The sequence below is a fragment of the Rissa tridactyla genome, chromosome 3 (assembly GCF_028500815.1).
Source record: "Rissa tridactyla isolate bRisTri1 chromosome 3, bRisTri1.patW.cur.20221130, whole genome shotgun sequence".
Classification (NCBI taxonomy): Eukaryota; Metazoa; Chordata; class Aves; order Charadriiformes; family Laridae; genus Rissa; species Rissa tridactyla.
This window is the reverse complement of record NC_071468.1, coordinates 52762647-52786036: the sequence shown is the minus strand read 5'-3', so window position 1 is coordinate 52786036 and position 23390 is coordinate 52762647. Positions and strand designations below refer to the sequence as shown.

Genomic DNA, 23390 nt, shown 5'->3' with positions numbered 1-23390 from the left:
GAAAGCTGATTAAGAAGAAAAACAACATGAAGAAAAAAATCTCCCAGCATGTCGTTTTATATAAACATCTGAATATTTTCTGTGGGTAGTGACCCCAGATTGTCAGTCCTGTCACTGGTTGAGAATGTTGTATGAGGATTTCTTTTCTGGTGGTTATCTGATACAGTGAACACTGTTTAGATCAATGCCATTTTTCAGAGGCTAGTCCAGGGCATACCAAAATTGTCTGAAGTCATCTCCCTGCTCCCTGGCGAGCATAACCAGATCAGGGTTTTATCAGGTGGTCTTTAAGGGTAAACAGTTAAGTAAGGTCTTGGGCTGATTATGATTTCACATTCCAGTTATCTGCTGCTCCAAAATCAATTGCTAAGTTACTTTATGGTCCCAAATAAATTTCAGTCCTGTCTCTTCCCCCCACCTCTCCCCGCCTTTTTATTTCCTTGGCATACTAGGATTTTGGATGTCCTTATATCCAAAAGCACAGTACCTACAATTTCAGTCTTAAGAGTCATAGTTATAGTAAAATATAGTATAGCAATACTGTATTGTAAAACAATATATCATTTTTCCCCAGAGACTGGGGCTATTTTTTTTGCTTTTGTGTTTTGTGTTCACCTTATGGACTTTGAATTAAGTAAAAATGACACTTTTTTTCCTGGAAAACAATGTGTTTGTTACAGACTGTTTTGATGGTGTATACTGTCTTGCTAATTACATTGAAAAAATGAATTCAACTCAGCAAGTGCTTGCTGTCCCACGCAATATTTCTGAACAGGCAAAGGAGCTGTTGAGGATATTTCAGAAATAGATGTATTTGTTTCCTGAAGAATTACAATTCCTAAAATCTTGGGCAGGCTCAAAACAGGGTCTAGGGGTCAGTTTTGTTTTGTAAGTTCACAGAATATTACAGAATTACAGAGAAGTTTGCGTTGGAGATAACTCTGGTCCAAACTTCTGTGGTGGAAGCTGGGCCCTGCATCAAGTTGTCCAGGGCCTTATTAGGCCAGATCATGAAAACTTCCAGTGAGAGAGATTCCACAGCTTTTCCACACAGTCTGTTCCAGCATTTGCTTTTTCTGCCCAGTAAAGCATTTATCTTGAACCCAGACAGAATTTCCCTGAAGCAACTTGTGCCTGTTGCCTCTTGTCAGGTCACCGTGCATCCTAGTGAAAGGAGTGTCCCCATTTTCTCTGTAACCACCCTCTAGGCATTGGAAAACTGTAATTCCATTCCCTTTGCGTATTCTCTTCTCTAGGTTGAACAACCCTAGACAACCAAAACAAATAGAATTGTTCTTCCTATGCACGTAGCACAGCACAGTTCGGTTTCTATAGTGATTGACCTAATGGGTGTCATTTGGGGCACTGAAACCTGTAAGTGTTCCCTACTTTTTGGTACCATTCAAAATGTGTAGCAGTACTGTTTGACCCTATCAGGCATGCTAGTTCTCCTCCACTTTTCCAAGGTGAGGTTAAATTTTTGGATTACTAGCAGGTCAATTTTATTTTAGAAAAAAAATCCGCTTTGCAAGAAAAAGTGTACCAACAAAAAGAAAACCAGCAAAGATTATATGCTTCCTACAGTATGCTTTTTCTCCTGACTTTTCTTACTAGCTTCCTCCTCCTGAGCCATCTTGTCCATGTTTCACTTTTAGCGATAGCTTTTGTGGGTCCTGATGATGCAATGTGTCGGAGAGAGCTGTTCTCTTTTAATGGCAATGTGCCATTATGTGGTGGCAGTGTAGTCCCTGAACAGTTCAAGATGGTTCTCAAGTTCTGCATTTGTGCTGAGAAGTGGAGGGGGGTGTGTGTTTGTATGTGCACATGCATACCTTTTTTTTTTTTTCTGTTAGGTGGTTAAATTAGGCACTGTTCATCTGTTATAACTTGTGTTGAGTGTCTTATAGCGCTTTGATCTGCAAAATAACTATCAGATCTCTCTGGATCTTTCATACCGGTTTGTATCTTCAAAAAGGTATACTAGATGATACTGTCATTTCATAAAAGCTTCTTCCTTACAAAAATCGGTGGAGAAATTAGGTCAACACTGCTGGAAGATTTTTAGTTTGAGATTATAGGCTACTGTAATAGAGAAATGCAATTTACAAATAAGTAATTTCTTCATCAACACCCACTTAAGTCTATAGCTAGAAGCACAATAGCATATTGTGTGTTGATGCAGGTGCTGATTTCTTAATTACCAATTCTGTTATCCACACACCTGTTAACCAGTTAATCCGAACATGTGTTTTAACGATTAAAGAAGACAACAACTAAAGGATGTGTATTTGGATGGGGAAAACCGTATCTGATGATCAATACTCTATCTAGGTGATCTTAAAGCATTCCTACTGGAATTTTTGGGTCAACAGTCCTTATGTCAGCCATCAACATTTTGTGCAGGCTGCTTACGGTCTGTTATTGGCATGTGGCATGCATTAACTCTAAGGTAGTCTGACCAAGTTGAAAAGTGAAAAGTCTGGTTTCTGGTTTCTGATAAGTGGCTGGTTTCTGATAAGTGGCTGACACCACTTGGAGCAGGGCCACAATGTACTGACTAGTTACTGTGTTCTGCTTAATCAGTTTTTTTGTATTGGGTATATAGGCCACTTAGAGTAGGTGTGATGTAAATTTTGATGTAAATGATGTAAATTACTGGAACCGAAAAAATTGAATGTTTGATGGCATGTTGTTATTTTATAGGTCAAGTAAATACGGGAGGGGTCAAGGGGAAACAAAAACCAGACCACCAAAACCCAGAAAACTTAATATAAACTTTCTTGCTCTAAACTACAGTACCCTGGAGGCTGTGTGACCTCCCCCACCTGCTTTGCAGAAAGGAATTTATTGTACAAACTCCCTAAACAAAAAGCAATCCATCAAACAAACTAGTAATAGTGATAATATTTTCAGTTTAAGCTGCACATTCTTTAGTGTGCTCGTTAGAGACCTTTTTTTTTTTTTTTGTTTCCCTGTTGCCTTGTGAGTGTCAGTTCCAAAAGCTGACTCTTAAAATTAGCACTGCAGGGTTTTTTGTAAATCCTAAATTCTGTTATTCAGTGGCACTACACATCACTGCATGGCAGTATTATTTAAACAAAATATCTCTATTTTTAATGAAGTTTTGATTATTTTATTTTGAAATAGATAAATGTTACTCTCTGCAAGATTTAGCAGTGAACTTTGCTTGTATCTGTAAGATATACCGTATTATATAGTAAAGTTTTATGGATAAATGATATTGCCAAGCCCCATCTGTCTCTGTGATGGGTAGTTAAATACCAGTTAATTTTTATTTTTTTTTTTGTGGATCCAAGGGCAAAAAACCCTGATAGGTTAAGACGGAGTACGCTGAATGTAATTGAGTGAGTGGAGAGTGTAGAATGCACATTCATTTTTTAAATATGTGACATGTTAAGTGATAAAAATGTGTAACTATTGGATTTCCATCTTATAAAAAAAATTCCTTTTTTTTCCCCTTTTCACCTAACTATTGGTAAGTTTTAAACTACAGAGTTTGGAATATTACCCTTGTTCCCCTGCATGTGGGGAACATAGTATAACATGTTCTGGCCTGTAAAAGGTTCCAAAGACTCTTGTCATATTAATAACGTTGTATGTTTTTTGCTTTCATGCCATTATAATTTCTCATACATTGGGTCCACTATATTGATATATTGTTTTGCCAGGATAGCCATTATAGAAGATTTTTATAAGCAGATTAACCAACAATTCCGTTCCCTCCAAATGAACCGCTCTCTTCATCTCAGACTCTTGATTTAATGAAGTTGCGCAGAAAAGGCCAGGGGCTGTCAAACCTGGAGACTGATAATTTCAGAAGCATACGCCCTTAGCACTGGAAGGACTTCTGAAGGAAAGGCATTTGTTAGTGTAGGTTTGAAACAGTTCTTGCTGTTTGTGTACTCCTGTGTCTGTGGTTGTGCAAGTTTCTTCAAATAAATATAAGCTTTCAGGGAGGGGTGGCAGCTGTTTGGCTAAAAGTGACCACTTCTGCAGTTGAAAAGATAACTTTCCTCATGTTAGCCTTGCCCAGGGAAGCAATAAAACTGTTTTCACTAACTGTTTTCAGGTCCGATATTGGTGTTAAGAGTTGCAGACACCTGCCCAATAGATTGACAATGAATTCCCTGTAGTAAAATATTTCTCATGGGTCTCTAAGCATCTGTCAAACACGTTGCATATTATTCCTGACTTGATTGCATTGAAACTGGTGATTTGGTGATTGCGAGCCCTCTTGCCCACTTCTAAATTTTTAATTATCCAGTAAGTTGCTTGCTGTGGCCGTGCACAGGGAATGAAGTCTAAAACATCTGTATCCGTCTTCATTTACAGTCATGTGGGAAATGGTGTGATGGCAATTAAATAATCCTGGAAAACTAGTCACATCTTTCCTGCAGGCATGTAGAGTGACTGTATTAATTTCTAAAACCTGTTGAATATGGTGCTAAACTAACTTATTTAGACAAACGGGACTGACAAATTGAGCTTTCACTTCCCAGGGAGAATTTAAGAGTAATGCCTTGACTGATGGCAGGTTTTGGGTTTTTCTCTTGCAGCTAGTGAGAGAGTGTAAAGAGGTTCTGAAGGGTGGACTGTTAATGAAGCAATATTACCAGTTTATGTTACGGGAGGTGTTAGATGACTTACAAAAGATTGATTGCAACATTGATTCCTTTGAAGAAGACCTGCATAAAATGTTAATGGTAAGCCTCAAAAGGAGAAAATATTTGGAGTTCTAGTAAGTGTATTAATCAGAATACCGCTAATAGAAATCTGTCGTCCCTGTTGGCTGTAGGTCATGGAATTTTTTTTTTTGTTGTGCTACTTTAACTAATTTTATTGTTTTAATGGACTTGTAATGGTAACACAGTAGCCATTGCCATATTAGCAATGATTTTATGAATACTGATTTTATTTTTTTTTTTCTGGACTGTGCTACAGTATACTTGTAAATTGCCTGTATTTACAGTAAAATGGTTCATAAATAGAACTGTAAATTCCATAAATTTAAAATAAACTTTTAATAACCTTTTGATGTCTTAATATCTTGGTCTTGCATTCATCCATTAATGATACCTTATTTTTAATATGTATTCATTATTGCAATAAGTTAAACATAAAGAAGAATTTTCAAGACAAACACTTGGCCTCTGAAAGATATTAAATGAAGTATTCTTTAGTAAATTTAGTTTAAATTACTGTTCCCTTTGATGTAATTGATTTTTATTCTTTGGTGAGTTGTTTGAGCTTTGTCCTCACTGTTCTGGGGAAAAAAACACCCAACATATACCTCAATACCTCATCACTAGTGTTTTATCAGCAGAGCTGTTGGTAGCACCTATTGTTGAGTGCATGTGGATTTTCCTATTACATGCTTTTCATTGCCTACACTGGTGAAAATGTACTGTTTTACCTTAAGTTCCTATGCTGTATGCCTGCCTTCCTCTCCATCTGAAATTTCTAGAAAATTCCAGCAGAAATGACCTGGCTAGATGAAAGGAAAATGGTTCACCTTATCCATTTTGAAATTTCTTACCTGGTGGTTTGCTTTTTTTATAGGTAGCCATAATGTTTTTGTGCTTTGAGGCAAGAGCTTGAATTCTGGCAGCAGTTTTAATTGTATAAGGATTTTGCTTTTTGTAGGTTTTGAAAGTGATGGTAACAAGACCGTGTAAATAGGAATAAGTATATCAGACTTCAAAGAATCACAGTTTGTGCCTCTTCAGAGTTGCAGGTTACTGTAGCCCCAGGAGCAGGGAAGAAAGATTAGATGAATGGTCAAGATTGTCAGAAGGTTGGAACAGCTGGGCAAAGATTGCTGAAGAGATGATCTGGACTGAAAATAGGAATAGGGAAAACTTGTAGGAAATGAGAAGGTTAAGACAGGATTAATGAGGGCTGGGGGGTGGAACTTATTCTTTGTCTTTATCTGTGGACTCCTTGTATAAACAGGCAAGGTAGCTAAGAAAAGTACTGGAAGAGGAATTAGACAGAGAGTGAAAGGCAAATTAAATGAAGTCAAGAATGTGGCTACAGCCTGATACCAGAACACAGTAACACAGTACCTACCTAATGCAGAGTAGGGTTTTACTACTTTGCACTTGTCAGACCCCACCTCAAGTACTGCATTCAACTCTGGAGCCCTCAGCATAGGAAAGACCGTGGATGTGCTCAAGCAGGTCCAGAGGAGGGCCATGAAGATGATGAGAGGGCTGGAGCACCTCTCCTATGAAGACAGGCTGAGAGAGTTGGGGTTGTTCAACCTGGAGACGAGGAGGCTCTGGGGAGACCTTATAGCAGCCTTCCAGTACCTAAAGGGGGTCTACAGGAGAGATGGGGAGGGACTCTTTATCAGGGAGTGGAGTGATAGGGCAAGAGGTAATGGTTTTAAACTGAAAGAGGGTAGGTTTAGATTAGATATTAGGAAGACATTCTTTGCTGTGAGGGTGGTGAGGCACTGGAACAGGTTGCCCAGAGAAGTTGTGGCTGCCCCATCCCTGGAAGTGTTCAAAGCCAGGCTGGATGGAGCTTCGAGCAATGTGGTCTAGTGGGAGGTATCCCTGCCCGTGGCAGGGGGCTTGGAACTAGATGGTCTTTAAGGTCCCTTCCAACCCAAATGATTCTATGTTTCTATGATCTTTGCATTATTACAGTGTGGTCCAAAAATACCTGAAACCAATAGGAAGTGTCTTGACCATTTCTAAGGAGGGACACTGGTTGATGTTATGGATTATTGAACTAAAACATGGTAAAATGACAGCGCGTTTTTTGCATTCAGTAAGATCCTGAAGGGCAGATGTTTGAAGAAGAATTGTACTTACCTGTGTTTTTATGTTGTTTTAAAACAATAATAATTAAATAAAGGTGAGAGATAAGACTTGATAGAAAGGAACACAAGATATAATATAGAACCTGAGAAGCCTGCTCACTGCACTTATCCATATCCAGGAGGATATGTTCAGATAGAGCCTTTTGGAGTAATCCAGTTAATAAAAGATTAGAAACTGTTTTTCAATAGTTCAGCTTTAAAAACTCTGGCCATTGTGGGTATCCACTGATACAATGGTGAATAGCAGCACAGCAAGTGAGGTGGTGATACTGTCAATATTTTCAGAGAAGTATCATGAAGACACAGTACAAATACACTTCAGTAGCACTTCTTCCCACGCCGTAAATTGCACCTTTTGGGTAGAAACATGTAGCTTGTTTTCAGTCATAGCAAACAAAAAATGTTGTAGAAATATTTTCTATAAATTGTATAATGTTGAGATTGTTTGTTGATTTGCGAAGTTATAGTCCTTAGCTCCGTGTTGTATAACAATTCCTGTTTAAATTGTCTCTTTCCATGTACAGGTTTACTTTGATTATATGCGAAGCTGGATCCAAATGCTACAGCAGTTACCTCAAGCGTCTCATAGTTTAAAAAATCTGTTGGAGGAAGAATGGAATTTCACCAAAGAGATAACTCCTTATATAAGAGGAGGTGAAGCTCAAGCTGGAAAACTGTTTTGGTAGGTTTTATTTAATTACTCTGCTTATGGTGTTAATTTGCACTACATAGATATTCAGGTCAGCACTTGTTCAGGGTTCCTCGGTTGAGCTTCTTGAAGCCTCAGTAAGCAGGTGATAGTCTGAGAATTCGTCGATTATTACAGTGACTGTAGATACAGGATGCAGTAATGCCAGGTTGCTCTTGCTCTAGCTGTAACAGGAATGATTGCTTCTATGGAAGGTCCCCATTCCTGCTAGCCCTGTGCATGTGCAGTGACTGAGGGCCCCCAAGATGCTGCTTGTTTCTGCAGGCGGACTCGGCAACGCAGCTCTGTTGCATTGGACGGAGTAGGAAGAAGTTTAAGGTGCCATGCTACTTGAATAAGACTCTGAAGTTCCACCATTTCTGTTGTTACAGTGATATTGCAGGAATGCTGCTGAAATCTACAGGAATATTTTTAGATTCTGGACTACAAGACAGTTGTGATGAATTTTGGGCCAGTGCCGATGACAGTACTGCATCAGATGAAATCAGGTACTAAGTCCTTCAGTTTAATAATAATAATTAACACATTCATGTTTCTATACCCCTGGCAGGTACGTACTGCATTTTATATCTTAGAATGAAAACTTCTAAATGCAAGACTCCATAAACTTTATTGCTGATATTTTTTATGCAGTAGTAATGAACGATCATTTTGTTTGTTTGAAGACTAGTAGCCTTATTTTTAGTTCTGGTTATGAGAGATTGTTTATGTAATGTTCTTTAAATTCAATTTTTATATTCCTATCAAAAACGTGCCTGCCTAAGTTCAATTTATTTCAGTCAGCTGCTTGTAAATGCTTATCTTTTCTATGCCCTTTCTGTTGACATACGTGTAAAAAATTCTTATTTTCTAAGAGCTATAAAAATGCAATATGATTTATTAAAACATTGTCAATTTATTCCTACCAATGTTTCAGGAGGTCTGTTATAGAGACCAGCCGAGCACTCAAAGAACTGTTTCATGAAGCTAGAGAAAGGGCCTCCAAAGCTCTTGGTTTTGCTAAAATGCTGAGGAAGGTAAGTTAGTAGTGGAGTAGAGTTTCATCTTATATGCTTTAAAGAAATTCAGTCTGAAAGCATATTCTTTTGTTTTGTCATTACTTGTAGGACCTTGAAATAGCAGCAGAATTTGCATTGTCAGCCCCTGTGCGAGATCTTCTGAACGCTCTGAAAACAAAAGAGTATGTGAAGGTAAATTCAGTTTAGAAGCATGAAAGTAGAGTGGGGATGCTAAGCAAAATGTCAACGATATTTATTGACATACTTTCAATGTTTTAATGTGGTATCTATATCTCAACATTTGGTGGTTGAACTAGATAACCTTTAAAGGTCCCTTACAACCCATACTATTATACGATTGTATGATTTAAAGTGTCATGTATTTAATATTAATTGTGTCAGTCAAATTATTTTCTGTACCTGTGAGTGGGAATGCTAGTCTGTGTTTTGGGAAATCAGTGTCTAATTCCTTGTCTTCCAAAAGATTTCTTTGTGACTTAGGAAAAGCCATTTTGCTTCAATAATACTTACTCATTTGTGAGAGGGGAGTAATAACACTTAGTAGAGAGAGTTATGAAAAATAAATGCTTTAAAGTTTATGAGGTAAACAAATACATTAGTAAATGAACATGTTAAAGTAGGTAATCTCGGACTATGGACCTGTGTTTTTTGTGCTTTTATAAAGCAAAAATATTACAATTGTCTGCTCTAGCAAGCTTCTGTGAGAGTACTAAGAATGTGAGAAATGTAGGGACTGTGTTCTGTTCCAGAACAACTCTTGCTGGAAAACTATTGTAAAGCAAAAGTAGGTTAAACTCTCGGTGCCCAATATTTACTGCACTATAAATTCCCACATTTATGGTTTTGCACTTTATTCCTTATAAATTCCTAAGTCAACAAGTCTTTATTGTAGTATGAATTTAAGTAAATCAATTGCTTCGATTAAATTTATTTGCATCTGCTGATCTTTTTTGTCCTTCCATACATTTAATATATATAATTCCCAATTGGGAAATAATCTACTAACTTTTTAATGAAAAAATTCTTGTTAGATTTATATAAATGATTCCTAAAAGTGGAAATTGGTTCAAGGGGAGACCAGCAAGTTCAGAGGAGAGAAGATCGTAAAGGATTGTTAAATACATGGATGAAACATCTGGCTCAGCAGGACTTTGGTCTGTGAATTGTTTAAGAGAATAGTTAGGAAAATCAATGTGTGTCTACTTTTAAAAAATATTTTCCCCTAGGTGTCCACTGTTGGCTGCTTTAAGACACAGTATTAAATTTGGTAGACCTTCTAGTTAAAGATTCTATCATTGTTCTTATGCACATGTTTTGAAGAAAAAAATGAATCTTGAGTTTGAAAAATCCGTTTAAGCACATGGGTTAAATAATCTAGGTAGTTTATGTGAATCTCAAGATTTATCCCTCTTTATGTATTACCACTCCCCTTTTTTACACCACTTGAAATGACACACATTTGTGATTAACACTTCGTATATTGGTCCTCTACCATTATGTAAGGAGTTTACTTTTTTAACAGCCTTTTCAGTTAGGAGCTTGTTAGTTTTGGGAAACAATTTTAGCTTTCAGTAACAACCATCTAGCCACCTAGTTTTTACATCTACCTGTAGAGTATAATGGTTTTAACTATAAAATATGGCTGCTTAACAGTGAAAATGTTGGGTGCAGTGTTTTGTCTTAGTTTGATGACATCAAACTCTGAAAAGAGAGAATTAAACTTCACTATAAGTCAGTTACCTCATGTCAAATCACAAGTATCAACTGTTTTACTTTTTTCACAGTCTGATTCTGCTGCCTGACTTGATTAAAGTATTGTTACCAATGTGACAGATACAATGCAAAAGTAGTTTTTAAGTAGTATAAGTAGTATTTTATTAAAAAAAGGACACTCTTACTGGACTTAATTAATCTCTCTTTCATGAATAGTAAAAGAATAACTGATTTTTTTTTTTTATTCTTGCCTAGTCTTATCTTTTTTAGCCATTGATAAATGTTATGTGGATTCTTAGATATCCTGAAGGAATCTTTCTTCTTTTAATATTCCAGTCTTTAAACTGTGTGCTTCATAAGTCTTATATTAGTCTTGACTAATTTACTTTTTTAAAATACGTGTGTATGTATTTTATACATACATATGCACACATATATAGTATATATGTGAAATTGGACTTTTTTCTCACAAGATTCCTTTAGAAGAATATGTAGAAAGATCAATTGAAGGTGCAAGGAAAGATGTCACTGGAAGTTGGTGATCTAGTGGATTTCAAGACAAATAATTTCTTATAATGCATTTTGACTTTTAGTGTAAAATGGATGCACGTACTGTTTTAGTATGTATGTTGTACAGCTGTTTAAGATGGAAACTCTCCCACTTGCAGAAATGAGATGACATATATCTATTTAATGTATCATAGAAGACAGTGAGATTCGCTCATTTGCTATATTTTTTTTTTTTTTTTTTCTACAGGTACAAATCCCTGGACTTGAGAATTTGCAAGTATTTGTACCAAATGGCATTGCGGGTGAAAAATCTGTGATTTTGCAGCTCCTCAATGCAGCTGCTGGAAAGGATTGCTCAAAGGATTCAGATGATGTTGCGTATGAGGCCTACTTACTAATGACCAAACACAGTGATAAAACCCATGAATTGGACGACAGCTGGAGTGCATGGGAGGGTCAACCAGTCAAAGTAGTGCCACAAGTAGAAACTGTTGATACACTGCGAACCATGCAGGTGGGTTTTTATCCCTGTTTCTGTGGTCTCCACACTTCTGTGAATGCTTATCCTTTCAGATTAACTACAGTAATTTAAGTGAGGCATGTGTCCTTTTATAGGTAATGAAAAGTTAAATTCAAGGATAAGGTTGACCCTTAGTTATGTTAATGCAAGTATTAAATTCAGTGGATTTTAGCATTTGCTAGAAGGATTAATCTCGACAGTGTGCATTTTTCAGGGTTGGAATTTTATAATAAAAAGAGTTTCAATACCTAGCTCAGTGCTCAGTAGCAGAAGTGTGGCTAGGACTTGGAAACTGTACATTTTATTAAGAAGTCAAGTCTCCAAGAACGTGTGGCAGTTGTGTGCTTTCCACACACTGAGGCGTAAAACCAGTTACTTTCAGTCTTGCGTGAATTGTGACATTTAAACTTAAATTTCTGTGGAAGCTACTGGATGTTCAGCAGTTCTGCAGGGAGAAATCTTTCCAGTCGTACTTTCCTTCATCCCAAGCCAACAGGGGGTTCCCTGCCAGCAGTTCTGCTACTCTCTAGCAACTGAGCCAGCTGCAGCTCCCTGCCCCTCCTCTTCTCATATCCTTATGTTAAGCTAAGTGAATTTTCCTTGTGGTATGTCATGCAGTTCCTTAGATCCCAACCATAAATGGGCTCTACTGTCCACAAACAAGAGTGACTTTCCTTGTCGCTGTGCCTGGCCTCTAGCGTTCAGAGGGCTGTAGCAATTACAGGCAGTTGAAAAAGTCACTCCTGTACGTACTGCTGTTTTTAATGTGCAAGCATGTTACTTCCTGTTTGTCTGTTGTCCAGGCTGAACAATAAAAAAAAATGGCCTTTGATTAAGTGCTTAGAATTTCATTGGACTTCTATCAAAGTTAGCATTTCATTCAGAAAATGAAAACAGCAAAAGATGGAATTTGGTTTGCAAATGGTATTCTATTAACATATATAAGTGCACATAAAACACTGTGTGTTTGAGTATGTGTTTTTGTGTGTATGCGTATAATGCTGTTTATTGTGTTATTTAAAAAAACATAAAATAGACGAATCCCATCAACATTTAAAGAATTTTGAGCATGAAAATATTCTTTGGGGATGAGGTATGGAAAATCAATCTGGATGAAGTAGGTCTTGTTTTATGAGTAACTTGTTGCAGATGCATTGTCTGTTGTCTGAAATCAACAGAGCTTAGTATGTGACTCATGGTGCCACAGCAAAGGCAGCACCATCTGTGACTGTGTACTTTTATAGACTTCTGCAATATCAGAGCTCTGGTTGCCAAAACATATTCTTACATTTTAATTTTCAGAATTCGAGCAAATGCTGTGTGGTAAATCCATCGTTTTCCTTGTTCAATAGTAGGTTTTGTCCTGAAGTGTATTACCTTAGTTGGATAAAACTTCCTTATTTATGCGATGGTTGTTACCTCTATCTGGTTTGAAAAAATACAGTTGTTTTGCTTAGATGCTGCCTTTCTGTGTATTCTGAAGATAATTTTAATATAGTGTTTCCTAAACCTTTCCATAAGTGAATAGGAGCATATTTGCCTTGAAAACTTGCTGTGGCATTTGCCCTAATAGAGCTCTGCTCATGAGATGAGAGTTTATCAAGTTCAGTTGCCAGCATCAAGATTTTCTGTGTGAATTAAAGATTTTCATGAAGAATGAGAACAGAGCTCTTTCATATTTTAGATTTAAAAAAAAACAGTGTTGGAATTTGCTGTTATAGGACATGTTTTTATAGAGAGGATTTTGTTTATAAGAACTATTTTGTATTCCTAGGTTGATAACCTCCTCCTTGTGGTCATTCAATCTGCCCACCTTGTGAGTCAGAGAAAAGCTTTCCAGCAGTCTATTGAAGGGCTTATCTCTCTGCACCAGGAACAGACGTCCAGCCAACCAGTCATCGCCAAAGCTCTACAACAGCTAAAGGTAAGCAGTTTTTGAGATTATCTCAGTCAAAATTGATTGTGCTTTACCCACTGGTAAGTAAAAACATGTACGAAGACTTGATTGCAATGCTAATGACATATTCTGCAATTGTAATTTATGGAACTGCTATGGACTTTACTTTCAGTACCGTTTTCATTCTGTTTTTGGAAAGGATTTTGAGAGTGTATTTTTGAGTGATATTGACGTAATCATTTTTGCACTGGGTAAGTGGGAAATAAGTCCATAATGCAACTGAAATATTAATAGCAACAGAATAAATACATCTTTGTACAAGAGCACTATTGAATTGAAAGAAATTGTTTGATTTAATAAAAAAAAAATTCTGCCAAAATCCATGACCTGCAAGAAACAACTTTTTTTCCCCATATTTGAAGAAGGTGGCCGCTTTGTGATATAAAAGCGGGTAGGTCTCTCTCTCTCTTTTTTTTTTTTCTCTTGTTTTTGGTGTGGGTAGTTTGTTTTTTGGGGTTTTTTTTTTGTGGTGTTCTTTTGTTGGATGAGGGTTTCCTTTGGTGTTTTTTTTTTTCTTTGTTTTGGAGAACCCAGGAAAGCAAAGATTTGATAGGTTGAAGCAGCAATATCAGGTCCCTACATTTTCCCCCTGAGTTCAGGAGAAGCTGTGCCCACAACCCCAGGGTGAAAATACAACCAAAGGCTTGGTCATGTTACAGATAGTAGAACTCATTTTCTCTGTTCTTGTCTGTCTGATTTTTGGTTGGGTGTTTATGTTTGAGTGGGGTTCTTGGGTGGTTTTTTTTTCCCCCCTTTGCTGTCTTTGTTTTTAAAGTTAATCTTACTCAAGCAAACAAACTTAATTCTAATACTTCAGTTATTGATAAGACTTGCTTAGTGCAACTACTGAAAAGTGTTTGTTTTTCCAAGACTGAATGAATTGTGATGGCATTAAAGTACATTTCCATTTAAAAATAATGTAATTGTTAGATTCATGTTTGCCTTAGTCAACTGTAGAATATAAATAATAATTTGATGCCTCCCATCCCTTATTGTTGTTGTTACTCAGAGTGATGCATTACAGCTATGCAATAAGATAAGCAGTGCCATTGATAGAGTTGATCACATGTTCACATCTGAGTTTGATGCTGAAGTTGATGAATCTGAATCTGCCACTTTGCAGCAATACTACCGGGAAGCCATGATTCAGGGTTATAATTTTGGGTTTGAGGTAAGGAAACAAAAACTTAATGACACATTTGTTTTATAGTTTTGGTAAGAACCAATTGAAATTTCTGGGTTTGCAATAGTGCAGATAAAGTAATTATAACTGTGGAAATACGAAGAATTCTAGCATAGCATCGTAAAAAGCATGTGTTGCCGCAGAAATCTTATGTGAAAGTGATTGAAAAAACCCAGATAGATCTATTAAATTCAGACTCCAGTTAGCAATGCCTGGAACTCTAAAAACCTTTAAGACCTTGATAAACTCAGGTGTAGTCTTGTAGGCTCTGCTATTTGGCAGCATTTTAGATGAGATCGGAAATATCCAAAAATCCTTTGATATTGAGTGTCATTGTGTAACTTGGCTTCTCACAGTTTTTCAGCCTAGAATAGCGTAATACTGTAATATGAGCCATTCTTTCAAAGTTTGTGGTGGTTCTTTGATGCAGTGAATGTAGCTTTTGAATGCCTGCCTCAGAGTGCTGATGAAGAAATGTCATGTTTGGATGCTTTTAGTATATTGTTTCACTGCTTGATTTCTGTGGGCTTTGTAAAATTTTTTTCAGATTGTGTCATATCCTAACTTACTTCTAAGGGTAGTCTTCTAAAAATCAGCTGGTGTTTCTGTTTAATTTTTCAAATGTACATACATAACTCCTTTATCCCCTAATATTACCTGCAGTATAACTAGAAGTAAACACTACTTTGCTGTTTAATCTCTGATTACAGAACTGAGCATGTATGTAGAATGTTTCTTAAATGTTACACTGTTAAACATCCACACATGCCGGTACACATGTAAGAATGCAATATGGCTCAAGTGCTGCCTCTCATTGTAACATGTTTTATATCATATACTTTTTCATGATTATTTTTTTTATAAATATACAACTGCTTGCATAAAATAATTTTGTCTAAGAATAGGATGTGACTGTTACCATATAGTAGAGTTTGTTAGCCTGCAAGTACGCCAGTGGATATTGCAAATGGTATTTTTGTTGTTCTTCTTAATACGTGAAAAGTAATCTTTAGTTTCTTACAGTACCATAAAGAAGTTGTTCGTCTGATGTCTGGAGAATTCAGGCAGAAAATTGGAGACAAGTATATCAGCTTTGCCAGAAAATGGATGAATTATGTGCTAACCAAATGTGAGAGTGGCCGAGGCACTCGACCCAGGTAACAACCAGCTTGTTACTGCCATAGCAGTTTGCATTTAAATGCCATGCAGGACTTCTCGCACCATGAATAACGCTTTATTGTTTAGAAGTAGTTCTTCTGAACTATTGCTGCTTCTGGCTCTTACATTTTGAAAGTAATTTGAATAGTAAATGCATAAAGCCAAATGAACACTCCAGCTGCTTAGCAGAAGATTTTGTAGAACATTTTGCCTCATTTTGCCTCATGTTAGATGACAGAAAATGGCAAGAAAAAGTGGAGATTGTTGCACCCAGACAATTAAAAGACACCAGAATAAGGGTCATTAGGTTGGAACAAAAGTGCTACATGATCAGGAGTCAATAAAGATTGCAGAGTATGCAACAGTCATTCTCTGGGTATTCTACAGAGAAAGCCGTATTCTTTTGTGCCCGTTGTGGAAACGATGTGTGTATGGAAGCTTTAGCCTCCTGTAGAAGTCCTTCTATTAGTCCTTTCTGAAAGCATCTGTAGTACGGCCCACTGATGAGGAAGAAGTTTCACCACTCTGGTGAAAATTCTTCAGTTTTATGATCGCAGATGCATTTGCGGATGAAACTCTACTACTGAGCACTATTGAAAAAAGTTAACAAGTTACATCACTTTGAGGATGTGAACAGAGGAACTGGGAAACTGGCCCAAGCAGAATGATACCATTACCTGAATTATTTAGGTGGTTTTGCAGCATTTTGCAGATGGTATATCGGAAATTTAATAGAATTCTTTTGCATTAAAATAGGTGCCTTATATTGGTCTGTGCTAGCAGATTACACACCAGTGACAGTTTACAGTTTTGTTTTCTTAAAGTATAGGGCTGATCAGTTTGTCCTGGAGGTGATTTATTTTGCTTGGTGGAAGAAGAGGAGGAAAGAATGAACCATGTGTGGATAGGATGGTTAGCTTGGTGTGCTAATCTTAAAAAAAAAAAAACAAAACAAAACAAAACAAAAAAAACCAAAAAAAAAACCAACCCACCACCACAAACCCCCCAAACAATTTAAAAGGCTTTTTTAACCATGTTAGCACAAGGAGGACTTAAGATGAGATGGATGAAATTGTCCATCTCATAAACTGGGACCAGGATAAAGCAGAGGCATTTAATGCCTTCTTTCTTTGCCGCTGTCTTTAACACATATGATGGGCCTTGGGACCCCTGGAGCCCTGGGTTGAAGGACCAGAACTATGGGAGTGATAAGCTCCTGGTTGACTTTCAACTTGTACAAGATTTGCAGCTGCAATGAAATGCATGGAAGTCTATGGGGCCTGTTGGAATTAATTCCAAAGAACAGAATAAGTTGGATGATGTTACTGCAAGACCTCTCTCAGTTATTTATCAGCAGTCTTGGGAATCTGGAGAGGTTCCCCTTGACTGGAAGCTAGCAAAAGTTATTTCCATTTTCAAGAAGGGCAGGGAAGGTGACCCTGGTAATTATAGGCCTGTCAGTCTTGCTTCAGTTCCTGGTAAAATTATGGAGAAGGTTATTCTAGGAGTTACTGAAAAACACTTCAGAGACGATGTAGTCATCAGTCAAAGTCAACATGGGTTCATGGAGGGCAAGCCATGCCTTACTAACTGAATATCCTTTTTTGACAAGGTTACCGGCCTAGTAGACAAAGAGAAGGCAATGGATGTGGCTGAGTTTTGTTGTTGTTGGGGTTTTTTTAATTATTATTTTAGCAAAGCTTTAGATACCGTCTCTCACAATATCCTTCTGGACAAATTGTCCATCCTACAGCTAGACACGCACACAATATGATGGGTGAACAATATGATGGCTGAAGAGTTGGACTCAGAGTTGGAATAGATGGGGGGTAACATCTAGGTGGTGGCCAGTCACTAGGGTGTTCCCCAGGGCTCAGTTGTACGGCCAGTTCTCTTCAATGTTTTTATCAATGATCTGGACACAGGAGTTGAGTACATACTAAGTAAGTTTGCAAGCAATACTAAATTAGGAGGAGCTGTTGATTTCCTCGAGAGTAGAGAGGCCTTACAGAGCGATCTTAATAGGTTGAGTGCTAGGCAATCACCAACCTTATGAAATTTAACAAGGACAAATGCCAGATTTTGCACCTGGGGTGGTGTAATCCTGGGTATACATATAAACTGGGGGCCAAGAGGTTGGAGTGCAGCCCTGCAGAAAGAAATCTCAGGGTTCTGGTTGATGCTAAGCTCTATGTGAGTCAACTTTCAAGTTGCCCTCCTGTGTGGAGTCAGGAGTTGGTCCCTTCCAACTCAGAATATCCTATGATTGTACTTGCACTTTTTAGGTTGCAGCTGCTAATTCTAGTAGGTCTAAAAGGAGGGAGTGGGGGGAGGGCAGGTGGCTGAAGACACAACTTGCTCTAGCCAAGTTACTCTTTTGTTTTGCTTTACCAATCTAGGCCCTGACTTTACCAACCTAGGCCCTGAAACCAGTGATGTCCAGTTGCTGCTGATCAGATAGTCATGAAATCATAAGAACTCTTTCAGTCTTGTTTCAGAAAGGAGAATTTAGGCAGGGGATGTAGTGGTTTGGCTTGTTGCCAACATATTGTGAGTGAATCGATGATACTGTTCCTGAAGATAACACATATAAGAGTTGAGGTATACAGCATGGCCTGCTCACTTTATTTCGCAGTGTGCTTGCTAAAATCAGACTTTTTCTGCATATAACTGGGAAAATATTAATACAAGCTAAATATATTACCTCCTATTTATTAATCAATTTTCTTACCAAGATTTTGTCATATTTTCTAGAGGAAAAATAAGTAACTGTCACTTACTGTTCTTGGATGTTGTTGAAACTCTTATGATGGCTTTAGCTGAAGAGCAATTCATTTTCTGTCTTGTCTTTTTCTTTGAGATAGGTGGGCAACTCAAGGTTTTGATTTTCTTCAAGCCATCGAGCCAGCATTTATTTCAGCTCTCCCAGAAGATGACTTCTTGGTATGAATTAAGTTACTCTGCTTGCTGTTTATTTCTAAATAAATGTGCAGCTATCAGTATATGTTATCAGGGATATTTTTTATACTGCTATGTCTGAATACTGGTGCTGTTCTGAAACAATTGGTGTTGTCTAGAACTGAGGATGTTGATATGTCTTCACCTTGTAAGATTCTGAATAGAGCACGCTTGCGACCATGGGCATTAATGTTTTTGGATTGCTAACAAGTTGCTGGTACTGTCTTGGGAGACTATCCTCCTTTGTCTCTTGGGAAATTTGTCAGCAGCTTTTCTGCAGAGTTACAATTTATAGTTGTCATAATAAATTTCTTAACACAGGCTTAAGGCTTGCTTAGCACCCAGAGTTTATTTATGGGTATGAATACAAATTCACAGTTGTTTAAAGACATTTCTTCAAATTGTGCCAATGTGAACCAGTCTTTAAAGCTCCTTTCTTTTGTTTTTACTATGTAAAATATAGTAGACTAAAACTGGCTTTTTTATGTGCTCTGCCTTCCCCTTTTTCCTGTGGAAATAAAATTCTGAGAATTTATTTCTCTGATCTTGGTACAGTACTACAGAGAAGTGAAAGCACAGTTGCCACAAAATAGCAGAATGTGAGTGTCAGCACGTCTGATTTTTATTAATTTCAAGATATGTTAGGAAATGCCAACCACATTTATTGCATAATAGAGAAACTATATAATTTAGTCTCTTTTCACATATATTTTTATCAAGAGTTCTCAAGTAAGTTATGTTTTAGTCCTGTGCATGCATTGTCGGGAAAGTGTTATCTGCCTAAACAACAGAGTTAAGCTTGTATTTGAAATACATTAATACTGTAGCTTTAGGAAGTAGCCTCTCAGCTTTATTTATTTGCTTTGATGCAGTTTCTAAAACACGTAGTATTTTGAAGAGTAACTATCTAAGATATCATGGCACTTCTTCAAATAGAATGGTTTTATGACAGAGGTTTCACATGTACAGAGAAGAGAATTCAGAGCAAGTGTTATTTAAGACAAAGTCAGAGTTTGAACAAGTGTGAGAGGAAGGGGGGAAACCAAAACTTTAACTCCATTGCTGAACTTCTGGTTTCTTAAACTGGATTTCAGTTTTAGAGAGCATCACTTGAAACCACTTTGATTAATCTGACTCCTGTATAACCCAGGTCACAGCATTTCACCTAGAAATATCTTATGTCAGTCCTAATCTCTTATTTGAATAATGCCTGATGTGACAGAAAAAGGACAGTCTAGATCTGAATCGGAGATTCTATCTCAGTCTGGGTTGATAAGATATGCCAATCACTGACTAAACACTTTTTTCTCCTTTTTTTTCCCTTTTTTTTTTTTTTTAAACTTTGTTGTTGTTCGTCTAGCTTCAAGTTCCTGGTCTTCACTAAGTTTCTGAATTTCTGGAATAAATTTTGACTAGTCTGAATGACTGGTATATAAAACTGGCCTTCATAGCAACTTGTACCTAAGAACATAATTTTAATTCTTTATTGTGAAGACGTATTTTATCCCTGGTGTTCTGACAAGTAAATCAAAACCAGAGGAAGATTTAATAACTTGTCCAGGGTTACATACACAGTGAATAGTACACCCAATAATTAGGCTCAGATTGCCTGAGCCCCAGCTCAGTGGTTTAGGTATTAAGCTTTCTTTCATTACAGTTCTGCTAACTTCATGGGTAGAGAAGGAAAGTGGATTTTGTATTTTTTTTTTTAATATGCAGTGCTTCCTATTTTTTGTTTTACAGACTTTAGTCTTGTGATTCAGGCTGTCATACTCTCACCCATTTTCATTGGGTGATTCTTCTTAGGGTGGGGAAAGGGAGGGCAGAGGAGACCCCAGCTTTTTCCAGCAAGCTTGATTTTAAATTTTATTAACAGTGGGTATTTTTAAGTTCCTCTAGATTTATATTATGAAATGTTCTTTATGATATATCATTTTTCAGTTCTTATGGTTATGTAATTTTGACAGGGTCAAAAGGCAAGGCAAGACTAAGATTTCTAGTTTAAAAAAAAAAATAAAATCAACAAAGTCAAAACCCTATTGTGCATCCAGAAGTTTAATGTAATTGATAGAATGTAGGGGTGCTTACTTGACAGATTACATACTTAACCAGTGTAATGTTGTTACTGTGAGCTTTGCCGTATCAGCTCTCTTGTAACATGAAAAATCACAATTTCTTCTGTTCATCTTTTCTAGAGTTTACAAGCTCTGATGAATGAGTGCATCGGTCATGTTATTGGAAAACCTCACAGTCCTGTTACAGGTTTGTACCTTGGTAAGGCAGAAGTTACTGGCATTTGTTCTGGAGCTTTGCTGCTATTATTACAGAATTTTGATTGTAAAGTAATTTTAAAATGTTAGAAATAACAATAAAAGTATTTTTACGCTTTTCATGATTGTGGATGTGGAACCATTATTGCCTGACAACGTGACGTGTTGGTTTTACTCAAAAAATTTAAAAGCTTTACAGATGCTTTCCTCTGTTTTTTGATCTTGAATCTCTATGAAGTCTTGCAGATCTCCTGGAAAAGGATTGTGATTTGTTTTAAAGGTTGGGTAAAGAAGTGATTATAACTTTAAGGAGGCAGTTACAGCTCCTTCTCCCTCTCATTGTGGCACTGCAGATATTTACACTTCTGATGGATTTACTAAGTATTGAGGTACAGAGGAGTTACACCTGGGGCCTTGATGATAGAGTGGTTGGAAATAGTTCTCTAATGTCACAAAATTTGTGATAGTGCAAAAAAAATCTTTGGCATTAAAGTGGAATCAACGTATTTCATTGTTTATCTTGAGAAAAGGATATTTTCTCAGCTGTGCTTCCCTTTTATGTATCTCTCTCTTGGCTCTCTTTCTCTTTTCCTCCTCACAAGCCCATTGACTGGCTTAACTTTCAAAATATCATGTCTTCTTTTTTTTCTTCTGATGTCCACTTCTGGATGGGGTTGATGGCAGAAAACATGAAGAGAAGGTAATTTGGCTCAGGCAAGAGGAAATTTTTCAGTATTTCAGGAAAGTTTCAGTTTTGATGTAATTTTGATGAGAAAAGCTTATAGCTGAGAAACCTTTCACAATGAAAGTCAGTCCAATCCTTTGGAAAGAAGCATAGTCTAAAATAAATTTTAGCTTAATTCTGTACTGTGATGTAAAACCTGTATGTTCACTTTTGATACTGTTGTTCAGAGGAAGGCCTGTTTTAGGTAGATCACTAGCATGATGATCCCAAAGTACTGAAACTCTTATAAATGCTATTGCAGACACAGCAGATGACACAAACTAAATTGCTTGGCAGCTTTCAGCTCAGAGGCACGGGGGAGGAGGTGACACAGACGGGTGGCACAGACTTGGAACAGCAGGCTGAAGCTTTCATACATGTGAAATATACATAACTAAACATAAACTGTCCTGGCAGCAGATATTGCAGATACCCTTTTCTGTCTCGTGATCAGGAGAAAAATAAGAATTCCTAGTTGCATTTGCATACCATGTTGAGGGACTTAAACCCACTGTGATCTTTTTCCCAAAGCTGCGGGTCCAGTTGTGTTCAAGCTGCTGCCTGTAGGCACATAGCTGGGGGTTTCGCAGTGTTTTATCCTGTCTCTTTGCTTTGTGAAACAGCCTGTGTCCACCCAAGTGGGTTAAGTTCTGCCTTCTGGGTCTTCTGCTAGTGTTTCTTGTGAATTATAACAGGACAACTAATACCTGGCCCTGGAATCCTTTACTTGTCCTGATACTGCAAAGAAGGCAGAATTAACCTGCCAGGCTAGGTTAATGACAGTGACCTGAGTAAGTACTGCCTCATGTTTTGATGGGCGATCTTGCGATGTGACTGCTGCAATATTTTTCTGGATAATTAAGGAGGGGTTGAGGGAAGGGAAAGACGCTGCAGACTACTCTCACGTCTCATTTAGTTTTGACTCTGTCCCTCTGTACCACTTTCTTGGGGCAGGCTGGCATGGGGGGCATTAGTATGGGTAAAACTGTCAAATGTGTTTTGTTTTTTTTATTCCCCAGCTCATTTTGCTTTCTGTTATTGTCTGAGAAAACTAATTCTGATGCAAAATGAACATTAGAGCGCTGTTTGCTTTTTAATTATTATTTGGTTTGTTAATATTTATTTTGCAATAAGATAACAAATCATCTTTAATCTGTGAAGTTGAAATAATGAAGGTGTAGTTTTAGTGGAGTAAGTATACATCTTTTAATTGCTAGTTTTTAATTCTCTGGAGAATTTTCATTATTTTCTAGATGAGTTATGTGATACAACAATATGAATAATATTAATACGTACAATTGATTTATTTAAAATTGGAATAATTTTCATTTTTCTTAAAGGACAAGAAAATAGGTTCCAGTTCACAGTTAACTCTGTAAAATAGGAATTTATTTTAATTTTGTGTCTTGAAATGTCCCTAACAGAATTTTTCTGACATCTGGGTAAATGGCTACCTTTTTTATGTTTGCAGCTATTCATCGAAACAGTCCCCGTCCTGTAAAAGTACCTCGGTGCCATAGTGATCCACCAAATCCTCATCTTATCATCCCTACTCCTGAAGGCTTCAGGTATTTAGCATTAATACAGAATTCTAAACTGGTTAATCCTGTCTTGGCTATGCTGACTGTTAGTAAGTGGACTACCTTTTTTTTTTTCTCCTGTTGAGGGCAAAGCAGCATATTAGTGATCTGAATTTTATCCATGTTGCTTTGAAGGACAATATTGTTTCTTTTTCTTATCCCCTTTCCTGAAAACAGTGTTTCAATGTAACAAGTTTTAATTCAGTGAAAACTGTTCATTCACAAGACTTTTATTCCCT

General features: G+C 37.1%; 1 protein-coding gene across 12 annotated transcripts in view; it reads left to right on the top strand.

Moving 5' to 3' along the window:
- The window catches only part of MAP3K4 (mitogen-activated protein kinase kinase kinase 4), a 70310-nt gene that overhangs the window by 25683 nt on the left and 21237 nt on the right, over window positions 1-23390 (top strand). For 8 of the 12 annotated variants that reach the window (XM_054193816.1, XM_054193810.1, XM_054193808.1 and 5 more), the window contains 12 exons: window positions 4578-4724; window positions 7375-7532; window positions 7931-8047; window positions 8476-8575; window positions 8666-8749; window positions 11049-11315; window positions 13096-13245; window positions 14288-14449; window positions 15485-15618; window positions 18484-18562; window positions 20773-20851; window positions 23043-23139. In XM_054193816.1, the coding sequence (XP_054049791.1) occupies window positions 4578-4724; window positions 7375-7532; window positions 7931-8047; window positions 8476-8575; window positions 8666-8749; window positions 11049-11315; window positions 13096-13245; window positions 14288-14449; window positions 15485-15618; window positions 18484-18562; window positions 20773-20851; window positions 23043-23139 (1574 nt within the window). The remainder of the gene's footprint in view (window positions 1-4577; window positions 4725-7374; window positions 7533-7930; window positions 8048-8475; window positions 8576-8665; window positions 8750-11048; window positions 11316-13095; window positions 13246-14287; window positions 14450-15484; window positions 15619-18483; window positions 18563-20772; window positions 20852-23042; window positions 23140-23390) is intronic. The other 4 variants (XM_054193811.1, XM_054193809.1, XM_054193813.1 and 1 more) reach the window with 3 other exon arrangements.